General features: G+C 37.5%; 1 protein-coding gene across 4 annotated transcripts in view; it reads right to left on the minus strand.

Moving 5' to 3' along the window:
- STRN3 (striatin 3) overlaps nucleotides 1-22894 on the minus strand; it is a 106066-nt gene that overhangs the window by 47222 nt on the left and 35950 nt on the right. For 3 of the 4 annotated variants that reach the window (XM_036736767.1, XM_036736770.1, XM_036736769.1), the window contains exons 2-4: nucleotides 9263-9366; nucleotides 5499-5572; nucleotides 1625-1706 (exon numbers count right to left, since the gene is read on the minus strand). In XM_036736767.1, the coding sequence (XP_036592662.1) occupies nucleotides 1625-1706; nucleotides 5499-5572; nucleotides 9263-9366 (260 nt within the window). The remainder of the gene's footprint in view (nucleotides 1-1624; nucleotides 1707-5498; nucleotides 5573-9262; nucleotides 9367-22894) is intronic. The other variant, XM_036736768.1, reaches the window with a different exon arrangement.

The following is a 22894-nucleotide window of genomic DNA, read 5'->3' on the forward strand; positions in this document are numbered from 1 at the left end:
TTGCATGTAAACTCGGTATATTGCTTGCCTTCTAAAGGGGGGGGATAGGAGCAGGAGGGAGAGAATTTAGAACTCACATTTTTAACAAATCAATGTCAAAAATGTATCTATAATTAGGAAATATTTAGCAAAATAAATAAAATAAACTTTAAAAAACATATAAATGTTTATTGATTGATATGATCTATGAAACATTTACCTTCTCAAGTACAGACAGTCCCTACTTTTAAGATACAAAGTGTTTCAGGAAACAACACTGAACAGCAGATTATAAAATGAACCCAATGCTAGGAATTACACTGATGAAAAATGTCTCCCCAACTCTGCCCTATGGCCACAGTTTGTAGTTTTACTCATTAATGAACCCTCAATACTTGGTCCTATTTTGCAAATGGCTATTAACACGTAAAGGGAAGACAAAAAGAATTAAGGTAAAACTATATATTTAACCACTTATGCTTTTCTTGGACTAAGACTTCCTGATGCATGACAGCTGGACTTTCAGATTCTCAGATGTTCAACTTAAACTGATCACTCAGAACATCTGTTTTTTGTTTCCTCCATCTATGCCCCTTTCTCCTCAGCTTAATTATTAGACTGTACCTTAGGGGACAGCATTGAGTCCTAGACAGGCAGTCTGCTAGGCTTAATGGTAACAGCTAACAGTCACATATCAAGTAATGGTTTGCAAAGTTCTTTACATTATAATCTTATTTGATCCTCAAAATAACCATACTAGGTAAGTACTACAGGTACTTATGCCCATTTTACAGATAAGGAAACTGAGGCTCACAGTTAAAGTAAGATTAAAAGATTTTATACCAACATTCAGTAAGATCATGGTTGTAAAATATAAAAGGATGGTTCTGGTTCTCCAGAAAAATGGAATGGTATTATACCATCCTGTCCCACTTCGAGAACTATTTGCATCTGAATTAAGTTTATCTTATTGAATCTCAGTGCACCTGAAAGCTTTTAGGCTAGTTCATTCCATTAAAGAAAATGACAACAGAACCTATTATACAATTTATTTAGACATGTACTTTGCTCTATGCCAAAGAATTGTTCTGAAAAAACTGTATTTAAATTCAAATATAAAGTGCTTTAAGGAATGATCATCTGGGGGTCAAAAATAAGGAGTTAATACCTGGCAGGACAATTCAAAATGTGGCCTATTCAAGTAACAAAGGATAGCTCCAAGCTAGGAAATAAGCTTAAGATATTTTTTTTTGGTTTTGTCCCATTATTCCTTTTTGCTTCTTGCCTAGGCAACAACCTCTTACTCTCAATCCTGTGCTCCCTTCCTGCTAATTCACCAACTGCAGATTATGGAGCTGGATTGAAGGAAGGATCCTTCACAAGGATATATGAATTGCTACAAATGATTCTCCAATTTTAAAACAACAAATTTACAAACTCAAGGGAATGAAGGAAACCATCTCCCCACACCCCAACAACCAAACAACCACCTCTTTCCTATACTGAGCCTACTAGAGGGGGAATGAATAAACAAACTCATTATCATAAAATCTTATTGGAAATCTCATGAGGTTTGTTATACCAGGATTCTAATTTATATAATAAAGTTTAACTTGTTATCATTTAAGCATATTACTTTACTCACTGTCTTAATAGCTGTCTGCCTTGTTTCCAGGTCAGCTGACTGTTCTGAGGTACTGTGGGAACCTCTGTGTCTTTGGTTTCTTCTGAAAAGGAAAAGTTTATTACTAATAGCTGTCACCCAAACTACTAAAAATGTTTGCAAAGTTGCTGTTTGCAGTGCATAACCAAAACCTTAGGGGAAAAAGGTAAAATTAAAATAAATATTTAGAAGAAAAAAAGTCTACAAAAAAATTAGAATCTAGTTCTAAAAATACAAATCAATGTAGTTCCTTTGAATCAAGTAGGCCTTCCTGAAGCTTTGGTATTTTGATGGACACACAATCTAATTAAATAATTAGAGTTCCCTCTAACTAAATAGCTCACAAACTATCCTGTAAGATTCTGGTTCACATCCTCCAGGAAATTTCTCCAAGGGGTGGGGGGAGAAAAAGCACCCAATATGCTAAGGGCCTTCCTTTTGGTCCTTGACATTACACAGAGCCCAAAGGAACATGGGCTGTGCAATGGTTATTCCTTGCTCTTAAGCTGCCTGGGTCACCTCTATTCCTAGTCATATATTTCTTTGATATTATCATTTGTCACTTCTCCTCCACAATTTTATTTATAAACACACTGCAATCTACTCATGCCAACTACATGTCTCTCCATTCCCCTTTGGGTGATGTACAAATAATTTTTCGGAGATTAGGTATCTGATGATTCCCAGATGAAGAGCATCACTGATAGACTACTGGTACTAAAAATAAAGGTTACTTTTTGGTTTTTTTTTTTAAGTGGCGATATTCCGGAGTCATACTAAAAGTGACACACAATACCCTAAAGGCAATCTAGTCTACTTTCTTTCTCCTATTCAATTCTGGGCCCAGTTTATTGCTCATTACCAGTGTCTGGCACACAGGATGTGCTTAATAAATACTTGTTGATGGATTGACCTGAGATTTTTCTCTCAAATTTTTGTAACAATGGACAAAGCCTACAGATTGCCCAAACAATTAAATATTACAATATGAACAAGAGGCATTCTTTATCCCACCGGTTTTCCCCACATGGAAAATTAAACCAAACCAAACTCAAAAGAGATCTCATTTAAAATGCTTTGCAATGTTCTGGGGCTTGAGACATTCAACAAGTCATCAGTCACAAACCACAGCTTCTGGAGAACTTCACAGGGAATCCTTTCGGTATTTGCACACCTTCCATAACACTAGCAAACAACTTTGGAGAATATATGTTTTATGCTTCACTTTTAGTTTATAATCAAAAGGTTAACAAACTTATCTCTGCTGTATTCTTTCAAGAAGTCTCATGAATTTAACATACATTCATGGGTGGATACCTTGTTGAATAGAGTTTTTAAAGGCATTTTACTCTGCAGAATTGCTCTTTAATAGTCAACAATAAGCAGAGAGGAATTTTATATTCTTTTATACCTATTAACTATGTCCTGTAAAGATGTGACCTGTATATGCAAATAGTTTATTGAAACTAATGATGTGGGTCAATTTTCATAACTTTTAGAAGCAAAGAAGAAAAACTCTCACAAGAAATTTCTATAAACACTAAAAGTATATGGTTTCTACCTCTTCTACTATACTGTATAACTATTAGGTGAATTACCTAATTATTCCTAAATCTGAAAATTTCATGAATTTATTGAGAATCTTGTGTTTCTATTGAAACTTCTTACAATCATAGTATTTTTAGTTGTTAGGTAGCAAAAATAAAAACATCAACATTCACTTTAAGTACTGAGCCATATCTTCTTCTGATTTTATAAATAACTGAAATTTAATTTGGGGGCTAAAGACTAGCAAGCCATACCACAAAAAAGGTGCAAACTCTAGCAAGTAAAACATGTTTACAAAGACCTCCATTAAAACATTGGGGACAGACTGCCAAGGAAAGAAAAATCAGATTAAGATATAGAAGACCAATGGACTAGGAATTGGAAAATGAGTTCTAGTCATACGGTGTAACGATGGGAAAGATATGTCCAAATTTCTGGGCCTCAGTTTCCTCTTCTATAAAACTAGGATGTTGGGACTAGATGATTTTTACCTTTGCCTTAATCATCATAGTCTATAATTGATCTACGTACTCAAAGACACCTTAGAATTGAAAATTTTTAGACAGGATAGTATAGTTTTTACCCAGTAGAATACTAAAACATTTGGTTTGCAACACTTGTTCCTGACTCCAGATATCTCCCTTCCATTGTCAACCATTACTTCATTCTTTTCGAATCATTTAAATTTTCTGTATTTGTAGAAATCACATTTGAAGGTTTAGGTTCTTGCCTCAACTCCTTTTCTGAAGGTATTTCTCACCAAACTGAGTTTTAATTTCATATCTTTACCAGTAGGTGGGGCCAGATACTAGTTAACATTTCAATTATCTCCACTTCTGTGATATAAGCTAGCCATCAGCAACTACAGAAGTAAAAGGAAAATCAACGAAAGGAAGAGATACCAAGATAAACAGTCATATCTAATATATTATAGAAGAGAATGATACAGTATAGAAAGCAATAGAATTGAAGTCACTGGTTTCAAGTATCACTTAGCTTAGTAATGCTGTATAAATAACTTAACCTTTGTTTCCTCAACTGTAAAATATTTCTTTCAGTTTTTACAAGGATAAAATGAAAATGTATATAAAGTGCTTTGTTCTTCAGCACTGCATAAAGTCACTGCTACAGAAATTAAATTTTTTAAGCTTCAAGGGATTATATAAAGATCATTTAATTGAGTCCAAGTTCCTCATTTTACAAATGAGGGAAAAAAAGAATCCACAAGGTTCTGACTCAATCAAAACTCACAGTTATCGTCTCAATTATATAATACAGAATTCTGATCACGTTAAAAAATCAAACTGAAATCCAAAGATTAAAATAAAATAAACACAAAAGAAATCATATTCAGTGCCTACACAATGAATATGAATTAAGGCATAAATAATTCAATATGATAATTTGACCCATGAGATGGCATGATCTTTCAAAGAAAAAAAAGGAACATGCGTTAATTGAGCGTTACAGAGGTTAAGTGATTAATACAATATTACTAAGATAAGAACATCTGACACTTGAACATAATGACTTCAAGTCTACTGTTTTCTATACTATTATCACCCTGTTTCTTTCTATGATATATAGATGTGATTCTATTAATCTTGGTATCTGTCCTTCCACACCAGAAAGTTGGTGCCAAAATTAAATGACATCCTCCCTTAAGCTGGATTGCTGAGTCAGTAAACGGGTTACTTAGAGACAATGGGAAATTTTGGCCTAACAGATGTGTACAGTCTCTTCAAATCTTTTAAAGTACCAGATCCAGCCATATTCCCAATTTCCCAGAGATAATTTAGTTCACCATAACCTTTCAAGATATTAAATATTCTCAATGTGAACTTGTAAATATGTGTGGGGATGGGACAGAATTATGGGTAGTAAAACAGTAAGTACTCGGAGCTCTCTTTCAGTTCTAATTAAAATGTAAAGTTGCTCCACAGTTTGGGATTAGGGTTATTGAAGAATAAAATGTAACAGGAAACCTTCAGCCATCTATCAGCTTTTAGACTTGATTTTTCAGTTTCACTATGTTTCTTTAAAAAAAAGGAGACTCAACTGTTGCTTAACCAATCATACCAAAGCAAAATGCATGTACTAAATGTGTTAGCTAAAAATTCACCTTTTTTCCATCATAAAAAACAGCCCGGGGAGGGAGGGTGGAGTGTTAATATGTGTGTGCATGTGTGAATGTATATGTGTATACATTTATGTGTATATATAGATATATGTGAGTATATACATATACACAAACACATACACACACATACACAAACATATGTGTGTATGTGTGTATAAATATATTTACCTGATTCAAAAGTTGGCATTTTCAAGTCACCTTGGTTCAATTCTGTGCCATATTTTAATTTGTGGTATTTTGCCCTGAAAAATAAGAATAAACTAATGAAAACAAAAACTCACCAAAACATTTTATGCCCCCCAATAAACAGGTGCTTAATTAACAATCATTCACAACTACATAGATCTATAAGATTTACAATGCATTCTCCCAAGAAAAACTCTGTGAATTAGTTAACTATTATAATCCCCATTTTATAGATGAGAAAACTGAAGTGATTTTCTTCATCAAGGTGATACAGATAACTGGGATTTGAACTTAGGTCCTGTAACTCAAAAATCTAGCATTCTTTCTATTATGCCATCACCCCTTCTGAGTTCATTGTCCTAGATTTTCCATACAATCTTGTTAGGACTGATCTCTGAAAGCCTATAAAGCTGAGTGTCTAACTGTTGGCCTTTTAAAGATTTATAAAATCTTTTCTTCTGACAAAAACCTAAATTAAAATCCTGAACTACTTATGATAGAATGGGGATAAAAATATGAAAACTATCTACTGCACCACCAGCTAAGTGGTGTGGCAATGCATAGTGTGTTAGGCCTGAATCCAGAAGTCCTGAGCTCAAATCCAGGCTCAGACACTTACTAGTTGTGTGATCCTGGCTAAGTCATAAAAGTCTGTTTGCCTCCTTTTCCTCAGCTACGAAATGGACAGAGTAAAAGCACCCACCTTGTAGAGCTGTCATGAAGACCAAATAACATTTGTAAGGCACTGAGCACACAGTGCCTGGCACAGAGTGGCTGCCATAAAAATGCTGATTTCTTTCTACTTCCTTTCCCTGTTTTACAACTTCAACAAGAAAGGACAGTTGCTCATTTCTTATTTTGCAGGTGTATTCCCAGTCAAGAATATTGTATTTAATAGAAAGCACCACCCCATCCCACCCAAAAAAGGGAGCTGATAGCCAGGATAAGGAAAGAAATGTTTAAGAAAGCTGCCTTTGATATATTCAAGTTAGGTGGCCTAGATGAACTACACTCTCAGGTAATCAGTGATAATCTGAAAAACTGCCGACACTGATGAAGCACAAATCTGTCAATTTTCCCCAAAAAAGGGAGAGGAATGGAATATGCAAACTATAAGCCAAATAAGTTTGATTTCATTTCCTTGAAAAATTGCAGAGATGTCAGTTGGTCAATAAACATTTATTAAATATCTAGCATACACACCAGGAATTTTGATAGTTAGTGATTATCTTTTAAAAATTAAGCCAAGATCACAATGAGCCAGCTCAATTTCATCAAGACTATCACGCTGCTGGTTTCAAAAAAACCTGGAAAGACTTACATGAACTGAAGCAAAATGAAGTGAGCAGAACCAGGAGAACCTTGTACACGCTAACAGCAATGTTGTGACCAACTGTGAAAAACTTGGCTACTCTTATCAACAAAATGATCCAAGACAATTCTGAAGGACTCATGATGAAAAATGCTATTCACATTCAGAGACAACTGATAAGAGTCTCACATTTTTCACTTTAATTTTTCTTGAGGGTTTTTTTGGGCTGTTTTCTTTTGCAACGTGGCTAATATAGAAATATTCTGCATGACTGAACCTGTATTATCTACATAAAATCATTTGCCTTCTCAAGGAAGGGACAGAGAAGGAAAGGAGAGAATTTGGAACTCAAAATTGTGGTTTTTTAAATGTTAAAAATAATTTTCACATGTAATTGGGAAAAAAATTTTTTTTAAAATACTATCAGGCTACAACAGGGGCTTATAAGCTAAGGTCCTTGGACAAATTTCAGGGTGTCTGTGAATTTTAATGGGGAAAAAATTGCATCTTTATTTCAGTAAGTTTCAATGGTGTTCTTTGAGACACTAGTCATTTCACTTTATGCATTTTAAACATTTTTCTGAGGAGTTCAAAGAGCTACATGACATTAAAAAAGGTTAAGATCTTCTGTGCTAGATTACTTAGTTTTTTGGGACAAGATTACTAAATTGGTACCACAGAGAAATGTTACAAACATAGTGACCTAGATTTCAGCCAAATGCTATTATCATGGAAAAAACAGAAAAACAGAGGGCTACAAAAAAGGAAAATTAGAAGGATTCATCCATGGCTGGGCAAAAAGATTTGCCATTACAAGTTCAATGTCAAGTTAAGAAGTCTCCAATGAGAAGCTCCAGAGATTGGTACTTGGCCCAGTAAAGTTTAACAATTTTATCGGTGACTTAGAATCCTCATCAAATGTGCAGCTGAAAGGACTAGGAAGGATAGATGACACAAAAGAAGACACTTAAGATCCAAAGAGTTCTTAACAAGCTAGATCACTGAACTAAATCAAAAATTAAATTAAAAATATATAGTTTCACAGATTTAGAGCTGGGAGGAATTTCAGAGTCCAATGAATGCAGCCCTTTCCTTTTACAAAATAAGGACACTGAGGCTGAGAGGTTAAGTAACTTGCCTAGGATTAAACAGCTACTAACTGTCTGGGGTAGAATTTAAACTCGTGTACGTGCACACGCAGTGTGTGTGTGTGTGTGTGTGTGTGTGTGTGTGTGTGTGTGTCTGTCTGTCTGGGGTAGAATTTAAACTCGTGTACGTGCACACGCAGTGTGTGTGTGTGTGTGTGTGTGTGTGTGTGTGTGTGTGTGTGTGTGTGTGTGTAAAAGCAGAAAAGTGAATGGTATGGTATGGGACCCCAAAAAAGTAAATGTAAGTTTGGTATGCATTGAGAGAGGCACAGCATCAAATGCCAGCTTAGGAAAGCTAATGATAAGTTAAAGAGTACCAAGGAGACCAACGAGAATGTTGGAGGGTCTACAATGCCATATGAGAACTGGGTGAAGAAATCTGAGATACTAGTGTCAAGAAGAGAAGGGAAGTGACAGCTGTTAAAAGGCTTCCGTGTGAAAAAGGGATTTGACTTCTAGTGACCCAAGAAGGTAGAACTAAGAGTGACAGGTACACAATGGGTAGACGTAGCAAAGATAAAAATCTAAGCTTGGTGTCAACAAATTTTTTAACCATTAAGAGCTACCCAAAATGGCTGCCTCGAGATGCATTAAGTTTCCCTTCACTGGAGGTCTTCAAGCAAAGGCTGAATGCCCACTTGTGGAATACACTGCAGAGGGTAACTTCATACAAGGACTGGAATAGATGGCTCCTTAAGTCCCTCTTTCAACTCCAGAATTTTGTGATTCAGTGATATCCTTCCAACTACCATTCAAGTGACAATAAAAACAAATGTCTGGGACTATGTAAAAATTCCTACCACAATGGAGTAAATAGGAAGCTGATATTTTTAAAGCACTTCCATACTGCAGAACACTTTTACAAAACTGTATTATAATACTATTCAGATGACTATCCATTTTCAAATAATTTCCCCATGGGACTAACAAATAATTTCCCCATATGTTATCACTTTGCCTAATACCACAATTTTTCAGAACCAATTCATGATGCTGGGTGGACTATGCTTATATACTACTGGGTGTGTGGGTGAGTATATCTGTCTTTCTTAGGAAAAAAAAAAAAAAAAAGTAAAAATCTGAAATCCCAAATTAATTTCGATGTTTCTATTAAGACAATCTAAATATGATTTATTTCTTCTATTCACCTATATGCAAAACTACTCCTCTTACATCTGTACTGCACTTTATACTTTTTAAAGTGCTTTTATAAACATTGCTTAACGGAGTAAAGAAAAACAAAATTATTCATATTTCAGTTATATGAGAACATGAAACATACATACCTTTCTTGTTTTAATGCATATTCTAACATTTTTATTCTTCTTACTAAGTCTTTCTTCAAGTTTTCTTGACCTTTCCTTTCTCCTTGTAAAAATGCTATTCGAGCCTAGAAAAATAAAAATAGTATTTACTAAGTTTAAAATATTATCTAAATAAACCATACCGAACTCTTAGCAGTTTGATACTTGTCTATCGCTAATATCTTCACTAAATGTGCTAAGTTCCTTTTAAATACCTAAAAGACAAAAGATACCATCTTTGAAATAAAGCTATTTGGTAGACATGAATATTTCCAGTCATCATTCTCAGTTTGATAACTTTACAGAATCACAAAATCTTAAAGTTCGGAGAGACTTCAGGGGCCATCTATTACAATCTACACATGGCAAAAATCCTCCCCCCAAAACAGCCCCAGTGAAATTATCTTCCAGCCTGTGCTTATAGACTTGGGGGCTACTTCAGGAAGGAGCCCATTTCATTTTTGTGTTTCCTTGCATAACAATGGAGAGTGCATTTCTCCAAATTTCCAACCATTGCTTCTGATTCCAAAAGACACCAAAATCATTCTTTCTTACCACCTACCCCTAAACAAAGAGAAAAACTCACTTATTTAAGGTCCACCCTCCTACTCAATAAGGTGTAAAGAAAACCTTAGTACAATCACAACTTCACTAGTACCTTGTTCTCTGAACCCCCAATATTTTCTTTCGTTGGCCCCTAAATATTTTCAGAGGCTGACATTTGAAGGGTCCCATTTGTGATTTAATACCTAAATTGTGTTTTCTATTCCTTTTGCTTAGAATTTCCTACTGTAATTGAAACTATTTCATAAAATGCTAGTTTTCTAAGTACTGAGACCCTTGGGTAGAGTTTAGCCCAGTTTCCCACAAGAGCCGCTAAGAACTTTTAAAAATAAATAAATAAAAGATCACCGGACTGATTTGAACTATGAAGGACAAACGAAAACTCTAAATGTTAAAACGTGTTTTAGTAAAATAATATAAATTATCCAAGATGTGTCAAAAGGCATAAAGGACAATACAGTGTGGTATAGTGGAAAGCATTAAATTTGGAGTCAGGGAAGAATTTGGACTTTGAGAAGACCTGGTTCCAATCCTGCCTCCATGTAACATGAGGGAAAATCACTCCACCTCTCTGGGCTTCAATTTCCCCATCTATAAAATGAGGAATATGGTCTCTATAATTTTTTTTAACCAAGCAATGTTTTAAAGACAAGACACAGAAAGAAAAATAATCTTAATAGTTTGACTTTGGAATTTGAGAAGTCATCATTGAGAAATAAGTAGGAGTTTTAAAAATTATTTAGAGGAGAAAAGTACTGGAAGAACAGTATTGCTGACTCACTTTTTCTAAACTGTTGCTATTTTTCAGGGCTAAGCACCATAAATTTTCCTGTATCACCAAAAAGAAGTCCAACTGACCAATCTCATCCGGCAGATGAGATCTTCCCAATGAATAAGCCATCTTATTGAGTTCCATGAAGATACCATGGGATTCAAAGGACAATAACCAAAATGGCTTTTATTGATCATATATTGCTTGAGATGACATTCCTGAAAAAATAAATTTAGTGACTAATGATTAATCTGTAACTGTGTGTGTGAAGGTCTGCCCTCCTTTTTTCCAACTTAAGGCCAACAGGAAAGAGAAAAGTGGAAAAACTAAACTAACTCTGGGCTAACTCTAGTAATCACAAATAAGATTAATATGCAATGTAAATAACAGAAGAACATCACAGATATCTATGTTCTAAACAATTTTATGGATTATAAAATCTCTAAATAATATCTGAAGATACCCAGCCAATTACAAGAAGCACAAATATTAGAGCAATCACCTGAAATTTTTAAACTCCTATTGCTGAAGCACCTAAAGCATTTTAGTATTTTATCCATATAAATAAAGAAATGTATATTTCCTAAGGAATAAGGAAAACTGATGGGAAGGGGGAATTTTATCTGTAATAAACATAAGGAACTAATTTTAAATTTGAGGTAGTATTTTCAGACCACCATCAACATACCACACATTTTATGTCAGACTTGGTTCAATAAGATTAACAATAATAAGATCACAAACACACTTGCAGAAAAAAATAAAACTTTATCAGCAAAAGAATATACATAAAGACCTCCCCCCAAAAGTGGGACATTTACAAGAATTAAGAGGGAATAAGCAGCTAAAATTCAAACACATGAAATCGGTGGTAAACAAAAGCTAAAATCTACAGGCTAAGAAAAAAGACATCAATCCAAATAGCTCTACATATCCATAAAGGGGATATATAAAATCATATGTAATTCCACAATGCAGCTGAAAAACATAGGTATTTCCACCTTCATGACACACCAAGAAACAACTCAGCACAGACAGCAAAAGCACTGCCATAGCTTCCAACTCTGAAGTTAAATGCATTCCTATTGAGATCACTAAGGAAGGAAAGATACTGCTTAGCTATTGGTACCGTGTATTGTTTTATTTGATCCCATAGCATTATGACTTGAAGAGGACAGATATCAATCCCATTAATAGATGAGGAAAACAGAATCATAGGTTACCTTACTTGTAAAAATCTCACTGATATAACACTTTTCAGGTTTACAAGGCTCTACACAAATGTCAGCTACTATTACAAGGGCAAACAATCTTTTCTAAGCTGTCCCTTAACTGACATAAAAAATGTTTTATTTCACCAGCCGGGCACTTTAAGGAAGCACAGCTTTTAAATTTATTGTTCCCATCCTTCTCTTGACATTGCTAATGTACTAATTAGTAGCAATTAGCAAGCTACCTCTATCTATTGAAACTCTCAGAATAATTTCTACCTCTCACCTCACACTGAATCCACACAGTAAAAAAGGGGAATCATTAAACTCCCACAATACTCACATCTACCCACCTACTCATTTTACTCCTCATCAGTGGCATGTCTTGGAAGGGTGAATTTTAGATCTGTACAGTCCCCTACCAGATCCCAAATTCTGTTGCTAAAGATTATTTTAACATTTATCTACACATAGGTGATATAAAAACAAAGGGTACCAATAACATGGGGAAGAGAGAGAGTGGAGAGAGAGTGCCAAGCCTGGAGGCAGGAAGACATCTTCCTGAGTTCAAATCCAGCCTCAGACACTTACTAGCTATGGGACCCTGGGCAACCCTGTTTGCCTCAGTTCCACATCTATAAATGAGCCAGAGAAGGAAATGGCCAAACCACCCCAGTATCTTTGCCAAGGAAACCCCTAACAGAGTCAAGAAGAGTCAGATATTACTAAGTGACTCTATAAACAACAACAAAGGAGGTGGAACATTGTATATACTGATATACATATACATTAATATATTGGCTAATTTTGTTTTTAGTCTTTGTTTATGAGATGGATTTATGAGTAGGGGGAAAATATGAAGGTAGCGTGAAAACAAAGAAAAGAAAAAAAAATCTTTCAAGGAAAAAAATTTTAAAATAAATAATTTTCCAAGTAATTTTGCCCTCCAAGACTGAATCAAGGTAGAGCAACACTCAAACACTTTTCATCAATTTGGGATAGTTTCTTAACAAATTATTTCATTTTTCTGGCCACTAGATGTCAAAAATTGTTACTTTTCTATATTGATTCCTATGACACAAACCTTAAGTTTCTTTTTATCTTTCCTAAACCGGTTTAATTAAATTTACATTATAGCTAAATAAATGTCGTGCATGAAATCATAAAGGAAGATGGATAAATTCCATCTGATTATTTTGTGAGAAATATTACATCATTCAATAATTTAAGTGGTTAAAAATTATAACCTTGGGGCGGAGCCAAGATGGCTGCTGGAAAGCTTGAGCTCCCCCCCAGGTCCCTCCAAACACCTATAAAAACATGGCTCTGAACAAATTCTAGAGCTGCAGAGCCCACAAAATAGCAGAGGGAAGCAGGGCTCCAGCCCAGGACAGCCTGGATAGTCGCTGGGAAGGGTCTATAGCATGGAGCTGGGAGCAGAGCTGAGCCACACCAGGACCAACCAGACCAGAAGCCAGGCAGAACAAGCCTTAGCACCCTGAATCAGTGAGCTGTGGCAGTTACCAGATTTCTCAACCTACAAATGCCAAAGACAACAGAGAAGGTTAGTGGGAAAAGCTGCTGGGACAGAGTGAAAGGAGTTCCAGGTCAGCCACCACCCCAGAGGTGGCAGAGATGGTGCAGCTCTGAGGCTGCTTCCAGAGCTACAGCTGCACTTGCCTCCAGTCCCAGGCCCACCTGGTGGGAGGAATTAAGCAGCAGATAAGAGCAGGAGTGCAAAGTCTGCTTGGCCCTGCCTGGATCTGGGCCACTATCCTGGTTGGCGGTTCTTGGGGGAGAAGGAGCGCTGGTGTGGCAGAGCTTGCTGTGTAGAAGTAGCTCTGAAAACTGCAGCACAGCCCCTCAAGCTTGGGACAAAGTACTCTCTACTCTATAAGCAGTTGTACCCTGACCAAAAGCTGAAGGGTCGAGTATTAGTTGTCTGGAAACATGAATAGGCAGCGAAAACGGACTCAGATTCAGACTCAGACTTTGGAATCTTTCTTTGGAGACAAAGAAGACCAAAACCTTGTTTCAACAATCCGGCTATCAGCTGTTGTGGGGGTAAAAGAATAACACAAGCCCAACAACAAGAACGCTACCAGCATGCTGCAAAAGCACAGGTTCTTTTGATCTGCTTAACTAAGGAAAGCTACGTTAAGGCATTGACAAGCTTACTTTAATTCAGTATACAAATATCATTCACTTAGCTCAGGGAAAAAAACCACCACTCTGAACTTCAGAGCAAAATACAAACAAAGTACAAATGTGAACAGACAGACCTTGTCTGATTCAAATCCCAATACACAGTTACCAGAGTTTAACAAAGTCTCAGCATCCGGGTTACAAGCTGGAGGGCCCTTAGCTACAGCTACCCGGGAGTCTCCAAACGCCACCAAGAGTGAGAGCCCTGCACAAATGGCTCTGTCTTCTCTTCTCATAGGATTTCAGACGTCATCAAACATCATGTGAATGACCAGAACTTAGGCTGCTATGATTGGTTCTTGAGTTAGCCCCTCCCCTTAGGACCCTGGGAGGTTCACATCCACATAGGTTAGGTTAACACCTAATAGGGATTAGAGCCTGGGGCTTAGCACTTAGTAAGACTCAATAAAATACACTGAATTACTCAAGGGAAACAAAAGCCAAACTCTTCAAGGGCACTTGTTGAACTAAGTGCTAAGAGCCCATTTTGCTTACCAACACAAACATACATCCAGAAGAAGTTAACAAAGTCAAAGCTCCTACATGTCAAAAGTCTCCAAGAAAAACATGAACTGGTCTCAGGCCATGGAAGAGCTCAAAAAGGATTTGGAAAAGCAAGTAACAGAAGTAGAAGAAAAATTGGGAAGAGAAATGAGAGTGATGTAAGAAAACCATGAAAAACAAGCCAATGACTTGCTAAAGGAGACCCAAAAAAATACTGAAAAATACACTGAAGAAAACAACACCTTAAAAAACAGACTAACTCAAATGGCAAAAGAGCTCCAAAAAGCCAACGAGGAGAAGAATGCCTTGAAAGGCAGAATTAGCCAAATGGAAAAGGAGGTCCAAAACACCACTGAGGAAAATACTAGCTTAAAAATTAGATTGGAGCAAGTGGAAGCTAGTGACTTGATGAGAAATCAAGATATTATAAAACAGAACCAAAGAAATGAAAAAATGGAAGACAATGTGAAATACCTCATTGGAAAAACCACTGACCTGGAGAATAGATCCAGGAGAGATAACTTAAAAATTATTGGACTACCTGAAAGCCATGATCAAAAAAAGAACCTAGATAGCATCTTTCAAGAAATTATCAAAGAGAACTCCCCTGATATTCTAGAGCTACAGGGCAACATAGAAATTGAAAGAATCCACTGATAGCCTCCTAAAAAAGATCCCAAAAAGAAAACTCCTAGGAATATTGTTGCCAAATTCCAGAGCTCCCAGATCACGGAGAAAATACTGCAAGCAGCCAGAAAGAAACAATTTGAGTATTGTGGAAACATAATCAGGATAACACAAGATTTAGCAGCTTCTACATTAAGGGATCAAAGGGCTTGGAATATGATATCCTGGAAGTCAAAGGAGCTAGGATTAAAACCAAGAATCGCCTACCCAGCAAAACTGAGTATCATGCTCCAAGGCAAAATATGGATTTTCAATAAAATTGAGGACTTCCAAGCTTTCTCAGCGAAAAGACCAGAGCTGAATAGAATATCTGACTTTCAAACACAAGAATCAAGAGAAGCATGAAAAGGTAAACAAGAAAGAGAAATCATAAGGGACTTAGTAAAGTTGAACTGTTTTGTTTACATTTCTACATGGAAAGATGATGTGTGTAATTCAGGAGACATCAGTATTAGGGTAGCTAAAGGGAATATATATACATACGTACATACATACATACATATATATGTGTGTGTGTGTGTGTGTGTGTGTGTATATATATATATATAGACAGGGCACAGGGTGAGTTGAATATGAAGGGATGATATGTAAAAAAAAAATTAAGGGGTGGGAGAGGAATATACTGAGAGAGGGAGAAAGGGAGAGATAGAATGGGGAAAATTATCTCACATAAAAGTGGCAAGAAAAAGCAGTTCTGTTGGAAGGGAAGAGGGGGCAGGTGAGGGGGAATGAGTGAATCTTGCTCTCATCAGAATTGACCTGAGGAGGAAATAACATACACACTCAATTGGGTATCTTACCTCACAGGAAAGAAGGGGGAAGGGGATAAAAAGGGGGATGACAGAAGGGAGATAGGGGGAGGAGGTAATCAAAAGCAAACACTTTCGAAAAGGGATAGGGTCAAGGGAGAAAAGTGAATAAAGGGGGACAGGTTAGGAGAGAGCAAGTCTTTTACAACATGAGTATTGTGGAAGGGTTTTACATAATGATACATATGTCGAATTGCTTGCCTTCTTAGGGCGGGGGGGGGGGGGGGGAAGAGGGGAGAGAATTTGGAACTCAAAGTTTTAAAAGCAGATGTTCAAAAAAAAAAACATTGTTTTTGCATGCAACTGGGAAATAAGTTATACCAGTAATGGGGCACAGAAATCTATCTTGCCCTACAAGAAAGTAAGGGAAAAGGGGATGGGGGGAGTGGGGTGACAGAAGGGAGGGCTGACTGGGGAATGGAGCAATCAGAATATATGCCGTCTTGGAGAGGCAGGGAGGTTAAAAACAGGGAGAAAATTTGTAATTCAAAATCTTGTGGAAACCAATGCTGAAAACTACAAATATTAAATAAACAATAAAAAAATTTAGAAATTATAACCTTACATTTGAAGCTTATTAAACTTAGATGCAATTAAAATCAACTCAACTTAAAAATTCCATTGATGCCTTTGTCACATTAAAAGTAATTTACCATCACCACCACCAAATGAGTCTTCCTTTAAAAACCAACAGATAACAAGAATAGGCAGCAAAACCAAGAAACACACTGAACATTTCTGACTGCATATGCAACACTCTGAAACCCTTACTTCACCCCCTCTATCCCCAATTTTTCTACTGAAAAGAGAGAGGTGCATTTCCTCATCTTTTCTGTGGGGCCAAGATCAGTCATTACAATTATAGCTTTTGGCTTCTCAACAAAGATGTGAATACTTGTATCTGGACCATTAATAGTTGTCTTGACTTATGTCTTACCACTGGCCTCCAATGACTATGGAGTGGGAATGAGACTGATGACTTTTGCTCAGCTCTGTCTCACTTAAATCCAATTCACTGGCAAGACATCACCCTCATGATGTCATTGGTCCTCTTCAAGAACGAAGAATGACAACAAATATGTGTGTGCAGAATCCTCTGCTAGGAATTGCTAATATGCTGTCTAAACAAGACTCAAGAAAATTTGTTGCTGTTAGTCATTTCAGTGGTATCCGACTCTTTGTGGATCCATTTGGGATTTTCTTGGCAAAAGATACTGGAGTAGTTTGCCATTTCCTCCTCCAGTTCATTTTACAGATGAGGAAACTGAGGCAAACAGGGTTACTCCAAAATTGTTATGTGCCCTCGTCTCTACACTTTCATTGGCAGAACTCATCTATTCCCACGGGATTTTCTTATTTGTGTAAATGATCCCCAAATTCAGCCCTAGACTTCTCTGAACTCCAGTTCTGCATTACTACAATTGTTCTGTAGGCATCTCAAATTCAACTGTCCAAAACCAAACTCTTCCCTCTTTCCTCAACCCTAACCCTTTCCAAATTTCCCTATTTCTGCTGGGGACCAGGAACCATTTCGATCACTCAGCTTCACAACTTTGGTACTTTAAATTGAGTTTCACATTTCCTCATCCCACATATCAAATCAATTGCCAAATTTTGTTTCTAACTCCACTACAGTTCTAGTACCCATTCCCCTTCTCTCTTCTTACATAGCCACCACTCTATTTCAGGTCCTCATCATCTCTCAGTTGGCCTGTTGTATGTAATATTTAACGGTCCTTATTTGGTCCCTTTGCATTTTTCTCTCTCCTCTTCGATCCTTCCTCCACTCATTAGCCAAAGTGGTCTTTTCTGAAGTATAGGTCTGACCAACCATGCATCTCCTCTACTCAATTCTAATGGCTCCTTTACTGTTACTAAGATAAAATATGTTATATATAGCTTTTGAAGTCATTTAAAACATGGCCCCAACCTATCTTTCCAGACTTCATATTATTTTCTTTCCCATACTCTAAGAGCCCAGTCAAACTGACCTGTTTCTGTTTCTTTGCAGACAACACTCAACTCTATTTCTAGTCATCTATGTCATTGCATTGACTATCTAAAATTCCTGGAATGTGCTCCCACCTCATTTCTACCTCTTAGATGAGGGCTTCAGAGGTTTCCTTCAAATAGAGCTTTCCCACCTTCTACATTAAATTCTTGATCCACCCCTCAGCTTCTAGTGCCCTCCCTCCAAAAATTTACCTTTAAAATATTTTTATATTTCATAATATATTTGATATATTGAGTATACTTTGTGTGTTTTGTTTATGTCCATAGTGTCTCCCCCCCAAAAAGTCAGCGACTTCGTTTTTGTCTCTGTATCCTGAGCACCTAAATGCTTATTTCTTTTCTTCCTTCTTTGGTTGACTGATTAATAATAGACATTTAGAAAGCATCTTAACATTTCCAAAACACTTCAAAACACAACCTCATTTGGTCCTCAAAGAACACTGATACTTCTAACTCCATTATCTAATTAACAATAAACATCCAGTTGGATAGGTTATGCAAGTATTATGCTCATTTTGCAAATGACAAGTCTTGATACTGAGAAGTGAAGTGACCTAGAGTCACAAAGTTAATAAAGTATCAAGTTTGGAGGTCGGTAAAGATTTGGGCTTATTTTCATCAGTTTATATACGCCTGTAGTAAATCTCTAACTTATATGCTCATTTGCCACTGTAGTAGCTGCTATATACAAATGGTGTTTTGGTTCGCAGTCAAGTAGGCTTTCACTTAAAATGCAGCTAAAGTACAGAAGTATTACCACAATCATAAATTCTAAGTCTAATTACCATACATAAGCAGATGACTCCCAAATCAACATGCCCATCCTTGTCTCTCTCCTGAACTCCAGTCCTGCAACACTAACCTGTTCGTTTTGAATTGGCCATCTGATAGGCATCTCAAACAACCCATCCAAAAGTGAATTCATTATCTCCACCACCACTACCACCACTACCACCACCCCTCAATGGAACTTCCCTGTTTCTGGAGAGAGCACCACCATTATCCTTCTAGTCACCCAGATTCTCCACCTCAGGGTTATTCTTGACTCTTCACATTGTCTCCTCATGCACCATATTCAAACAGTTGCCAAGTCTTGTCAATTGTACCTCTCCAGGACAACTCGTGTCACCTTCTCTCTATTAACACTAACAAACATACTAGTTTAGGCCTTCAGCACTCCTCACGTGACTTAGAGCAATAACCTAATTCATTTCCTCTCTTAAGTCTCCATCTTTAATCCATTCTCCACATAGCTACCAAAGTGATTTAATGATGATGTCATGTATGTGATCTCTCTACTGCCTCTAGGATTTCCTGTGTTGGGGATTTAAAACACCTCTTGGCTCCAATCTCTATATTTTCAGGCATATTACACATGACTCCCTTTCGCATACTCTATAGTAAAGCCAAATGGGCCTTCGTGTTGTTCCTCCTACAAAACATTCCATTTCTGTACTTTGGCATCTGACCCTTCACCTTGCACTCCTCTCCTTATTTTACCTCTTGGAATCCAAGGTCAAATATAGAGATACTTCCTATATGCAGCTTTTTCTGATTCACTCAGATACTAGTGCCACTCCAACTAACGTGTGTGTGTGTGTGTGTGTGTGTGTGTAAAGCTATTTCCCCATAAAATGTTCCTTGCAAACCAGGAATGTTTTCATTTGTCTTTGTATCTCCAGAACAATGCAGCCACCACAACACGAGCTGCCATTCACAATTTGTTCTAATATTACTACTAACTCCATAGATATTTACTCCACAAGGAAGCACTAGTCATCACAGGGTTATACCCATCCAGAGTCAGTTATTGTGGTATAGTTTATCAATCACAGAAGATCTGTCTCAGTGTAATCATTTACAAACAAGGGATTGGCTCCTCCAAGTTGTTTCTGCTGTGTGAAGTAAGGCTATATAAAATCAGGTTCCTTTTCTCTTAATACCTAGTTCAGAGGATCCCTGTTTAGGGAACAGTATAAGAAGAACCATGAGGCTGCGAGTCATAGAGCCAGATGGGAGCTGATTGGTCAATCAGTCCAACTTCCTCCTTTAACAGATAGGATAAACAAGGCCCAAACAAGTCAAATGAGTTGGCCAGAGCTGCACAGGTAACTGGGCCAGGATTTGAGCTTAGGCCTTCAGATTCCAAATTGAGCACTTTTACCATTACTGTACACCAAAGACTTCATACTCTGCAGACACTTAAGTGGACTAAGTCAAATTTAAGTGTAATTCAGAAATGTTTAACAAAATAAATAATGCAATATAATATAATGTCCATTTGTGGTTCTCTAGGTAAATATGCGGCCTACAGGGGTCTATTTCTATTTGAGTTTGACAACAGCACCCAACGCTGAACCTCCCCTACCTGACTCCTCCCAGGGACCCATTTCCCCTTTAACAGAAAATGAGTTATAGTGAGAGATGTTGGGTGATTTTAGAGACATATTGCAGAGTGCTCTGGAAAAGAGCACTGCTTAGGAGTCAGAAGATTCAGTTTGGAAGACAGACTTTGCCATTAACTACCTTGGGTGAGCCACTTAAAATCTCTTTGGGTTAAATTGTAAAATAAGTGGTTTCCATTGTAACTTACATATATTAGGGAAGTACAGCCTACAAAATTGACTTCCTACACTGGGCCAGATTAAAGTCTTCCTTCACAGACCCAGAATGAATTAATCTAGTAGGCCTCCTCAATACCTACTCCTCACAAACTTAACCTTTTTTCCATTTCAATCAATGAGTAAGTATTTATTAAGCACCTACTATGAATTAGACACCATGCTAAGCACTGGGGTTTAAAAAAAAAAAAGAGGCAAAAGGCAGTCGTCTTCAAGGAGCTTACAATCCAACGGGGGACACAAGTATGTTCAAATAAGCTATATACAGGAAAAATGGGAAATAATTAACAAAGAGAAGGCACTAGAATTAAGAGAGGTTGGGAAAAATTTCCTACAGAAGGTGGGATTTTAGTTGGGACTTGAAAGTAGTATCCAGGGAAGCCAGAAGTCAAAGATGAGGAGGGAGAGTGTGGCCTGGAGGGCAGCCAGAGAAAATGCCTGGTGCCAAGAGCTGTATTTTGAGGAGGCCACTACCACTGAATAGGTGAGTTACAGTGCAAGATGACTAGAAAGAGAGTGGAATGGAAAAGTGCTAGGTCATGAAGGATTTTGTATTTGATCCTGGAGGGAACAGGGAGCCACTGACGTTTATTGATTGGGTTTATTTTTTTGTGTGGGCACAGGTGGAACTGCCCTTTTAGGAAAACAGCTTTAGGAAAATCATTTTGGCAGGTGAATGTATTGGCAAGGGAACAGACTTGAGAAAGGTGGACTTGATGGGTGGCTAATGATGGACCCCTAAAATGTCTCGGAGTTTCCCATGTGGACCAGGTCCCTGGCCCTCCCCAGTTAATAATCCTTTCAACTGCCCTTTCATTGTGGCTGGCCCTCATTGTCCGCACCTGGCCCCACCCTAGACCACCTCCCCCCCAATTCCATCTAGACACCTTCTCTGTTACCTCCCAGTCACCAACTTCTAGATCACATCCGGATCTTCCCACAGTCTTTCTGTGTAAAAGGTCCATCTCGCCTCCATTTTAAGTGCTCAGATTCTTAACATCTCTCCCGCCTCAACCAGTGCTTTAATAAACCCTGTCTATGACTCAAAGAAGGCTTCTTTCAAGGCAGGACCATGTCTTTTGCCCTTGAATTTCAGGGTTCCCAGCATCCCTAGACCACAACAGACTCACCTAATAGGCTACCTCAATAGAGATGAAGATGCAAATAGATACATACAGATGTGAACTATGTGACAGACAACAGGGATACAAACAACTAAATAATGTAAGTAAAGTTGAATAGCTAAACCCCCAAACTGGGTAGCTGTGAAAACACATTAACGTCCACGTGGACAGAATCCTCTAATTGGGTGCCCCAGGGTGCCGTTGTAGGGCCTGTACTATTCAACATATTTATTAAAGATGTTTACGGATGGTATTATCAAATCTATAGCTGATACCAAGCTGGAAAAAATAAGATGTTAGACATTCAGGTGTTACAACAATTCAGCTAGCAGCTGCCGTGGAGATGAAAGACCAACACAAGCCCAACAACAAGAATGCTGCCAGCACAGGTTCTTTTGATCTGCTTTACTAAGGAAAGCAACATTAAGGGGTTAACAATCTTATTTCAATCCAACATACAAATATCATTCACTTAGTTCAGTGGAAAAAGCCAGCTCCCTGAACTGCAGAGCAAATACAAACAAATTACAAACATACATTATAAACAGACCAAATAGAATCCATAGTTACCAAGAAACCATCAACATCTGGGCTGCCCAGAGTCCCACGCCAACACTCCTCCAGGAGTGAGAGCCTCTGCAAATAGCTCTGTTCTCTCTTTTTATACACTCTTCAGCCCTCAAACATATCTGAGCGACCAGAACTTAGGCGCCTACTATTGGCTCTGCTCTTAGCAACTCCCCTGAGGGCTTCACGCCCACATAGGCTTAGCACCTGGTACATAGGGGTTTGGGCCTGGGGCTTCACACCTAGTAAGGCTAAAAGACACTTAATTCATCATTCTAAAACAGTTAAGAAAAAAAAAAAGTCCCAACCTAATTAATACTACATCAGGTCAGAATTAAAGAAGATTCCTGAGGGGTTGCAATAACGCAATGAATCTATTAAGATGACAGACTCTCTGTGCTTGGAGTCAGGAAGCTCTGAACTCAAATCCAGTCGTTTTACTAGTTGTGTGACTCTGGGCAAGTCACCTAATCCGTTTGCTTCACTTTCTTCTCCTGTAACATGGGGTAATAACAGCACCTACCTCTTGGTGGTGTT

The sequence above is a fragment of the Trichosurus vulpecula genome, chromosome 8 (genome assembly GCF_011100635.1).
Source record: "Trichosurus vulpecula isolate mTriVul1 chromosome 8, mTriVul1.pri, whole genome shotgun sequence".
Classification (NCBI taxonomy): Eukaryota; Metazoa; Chordata; class Mammalia; order Diprotodontia; family Phalangeridae; genus Trichosurus; species Trichosurus vulpecula.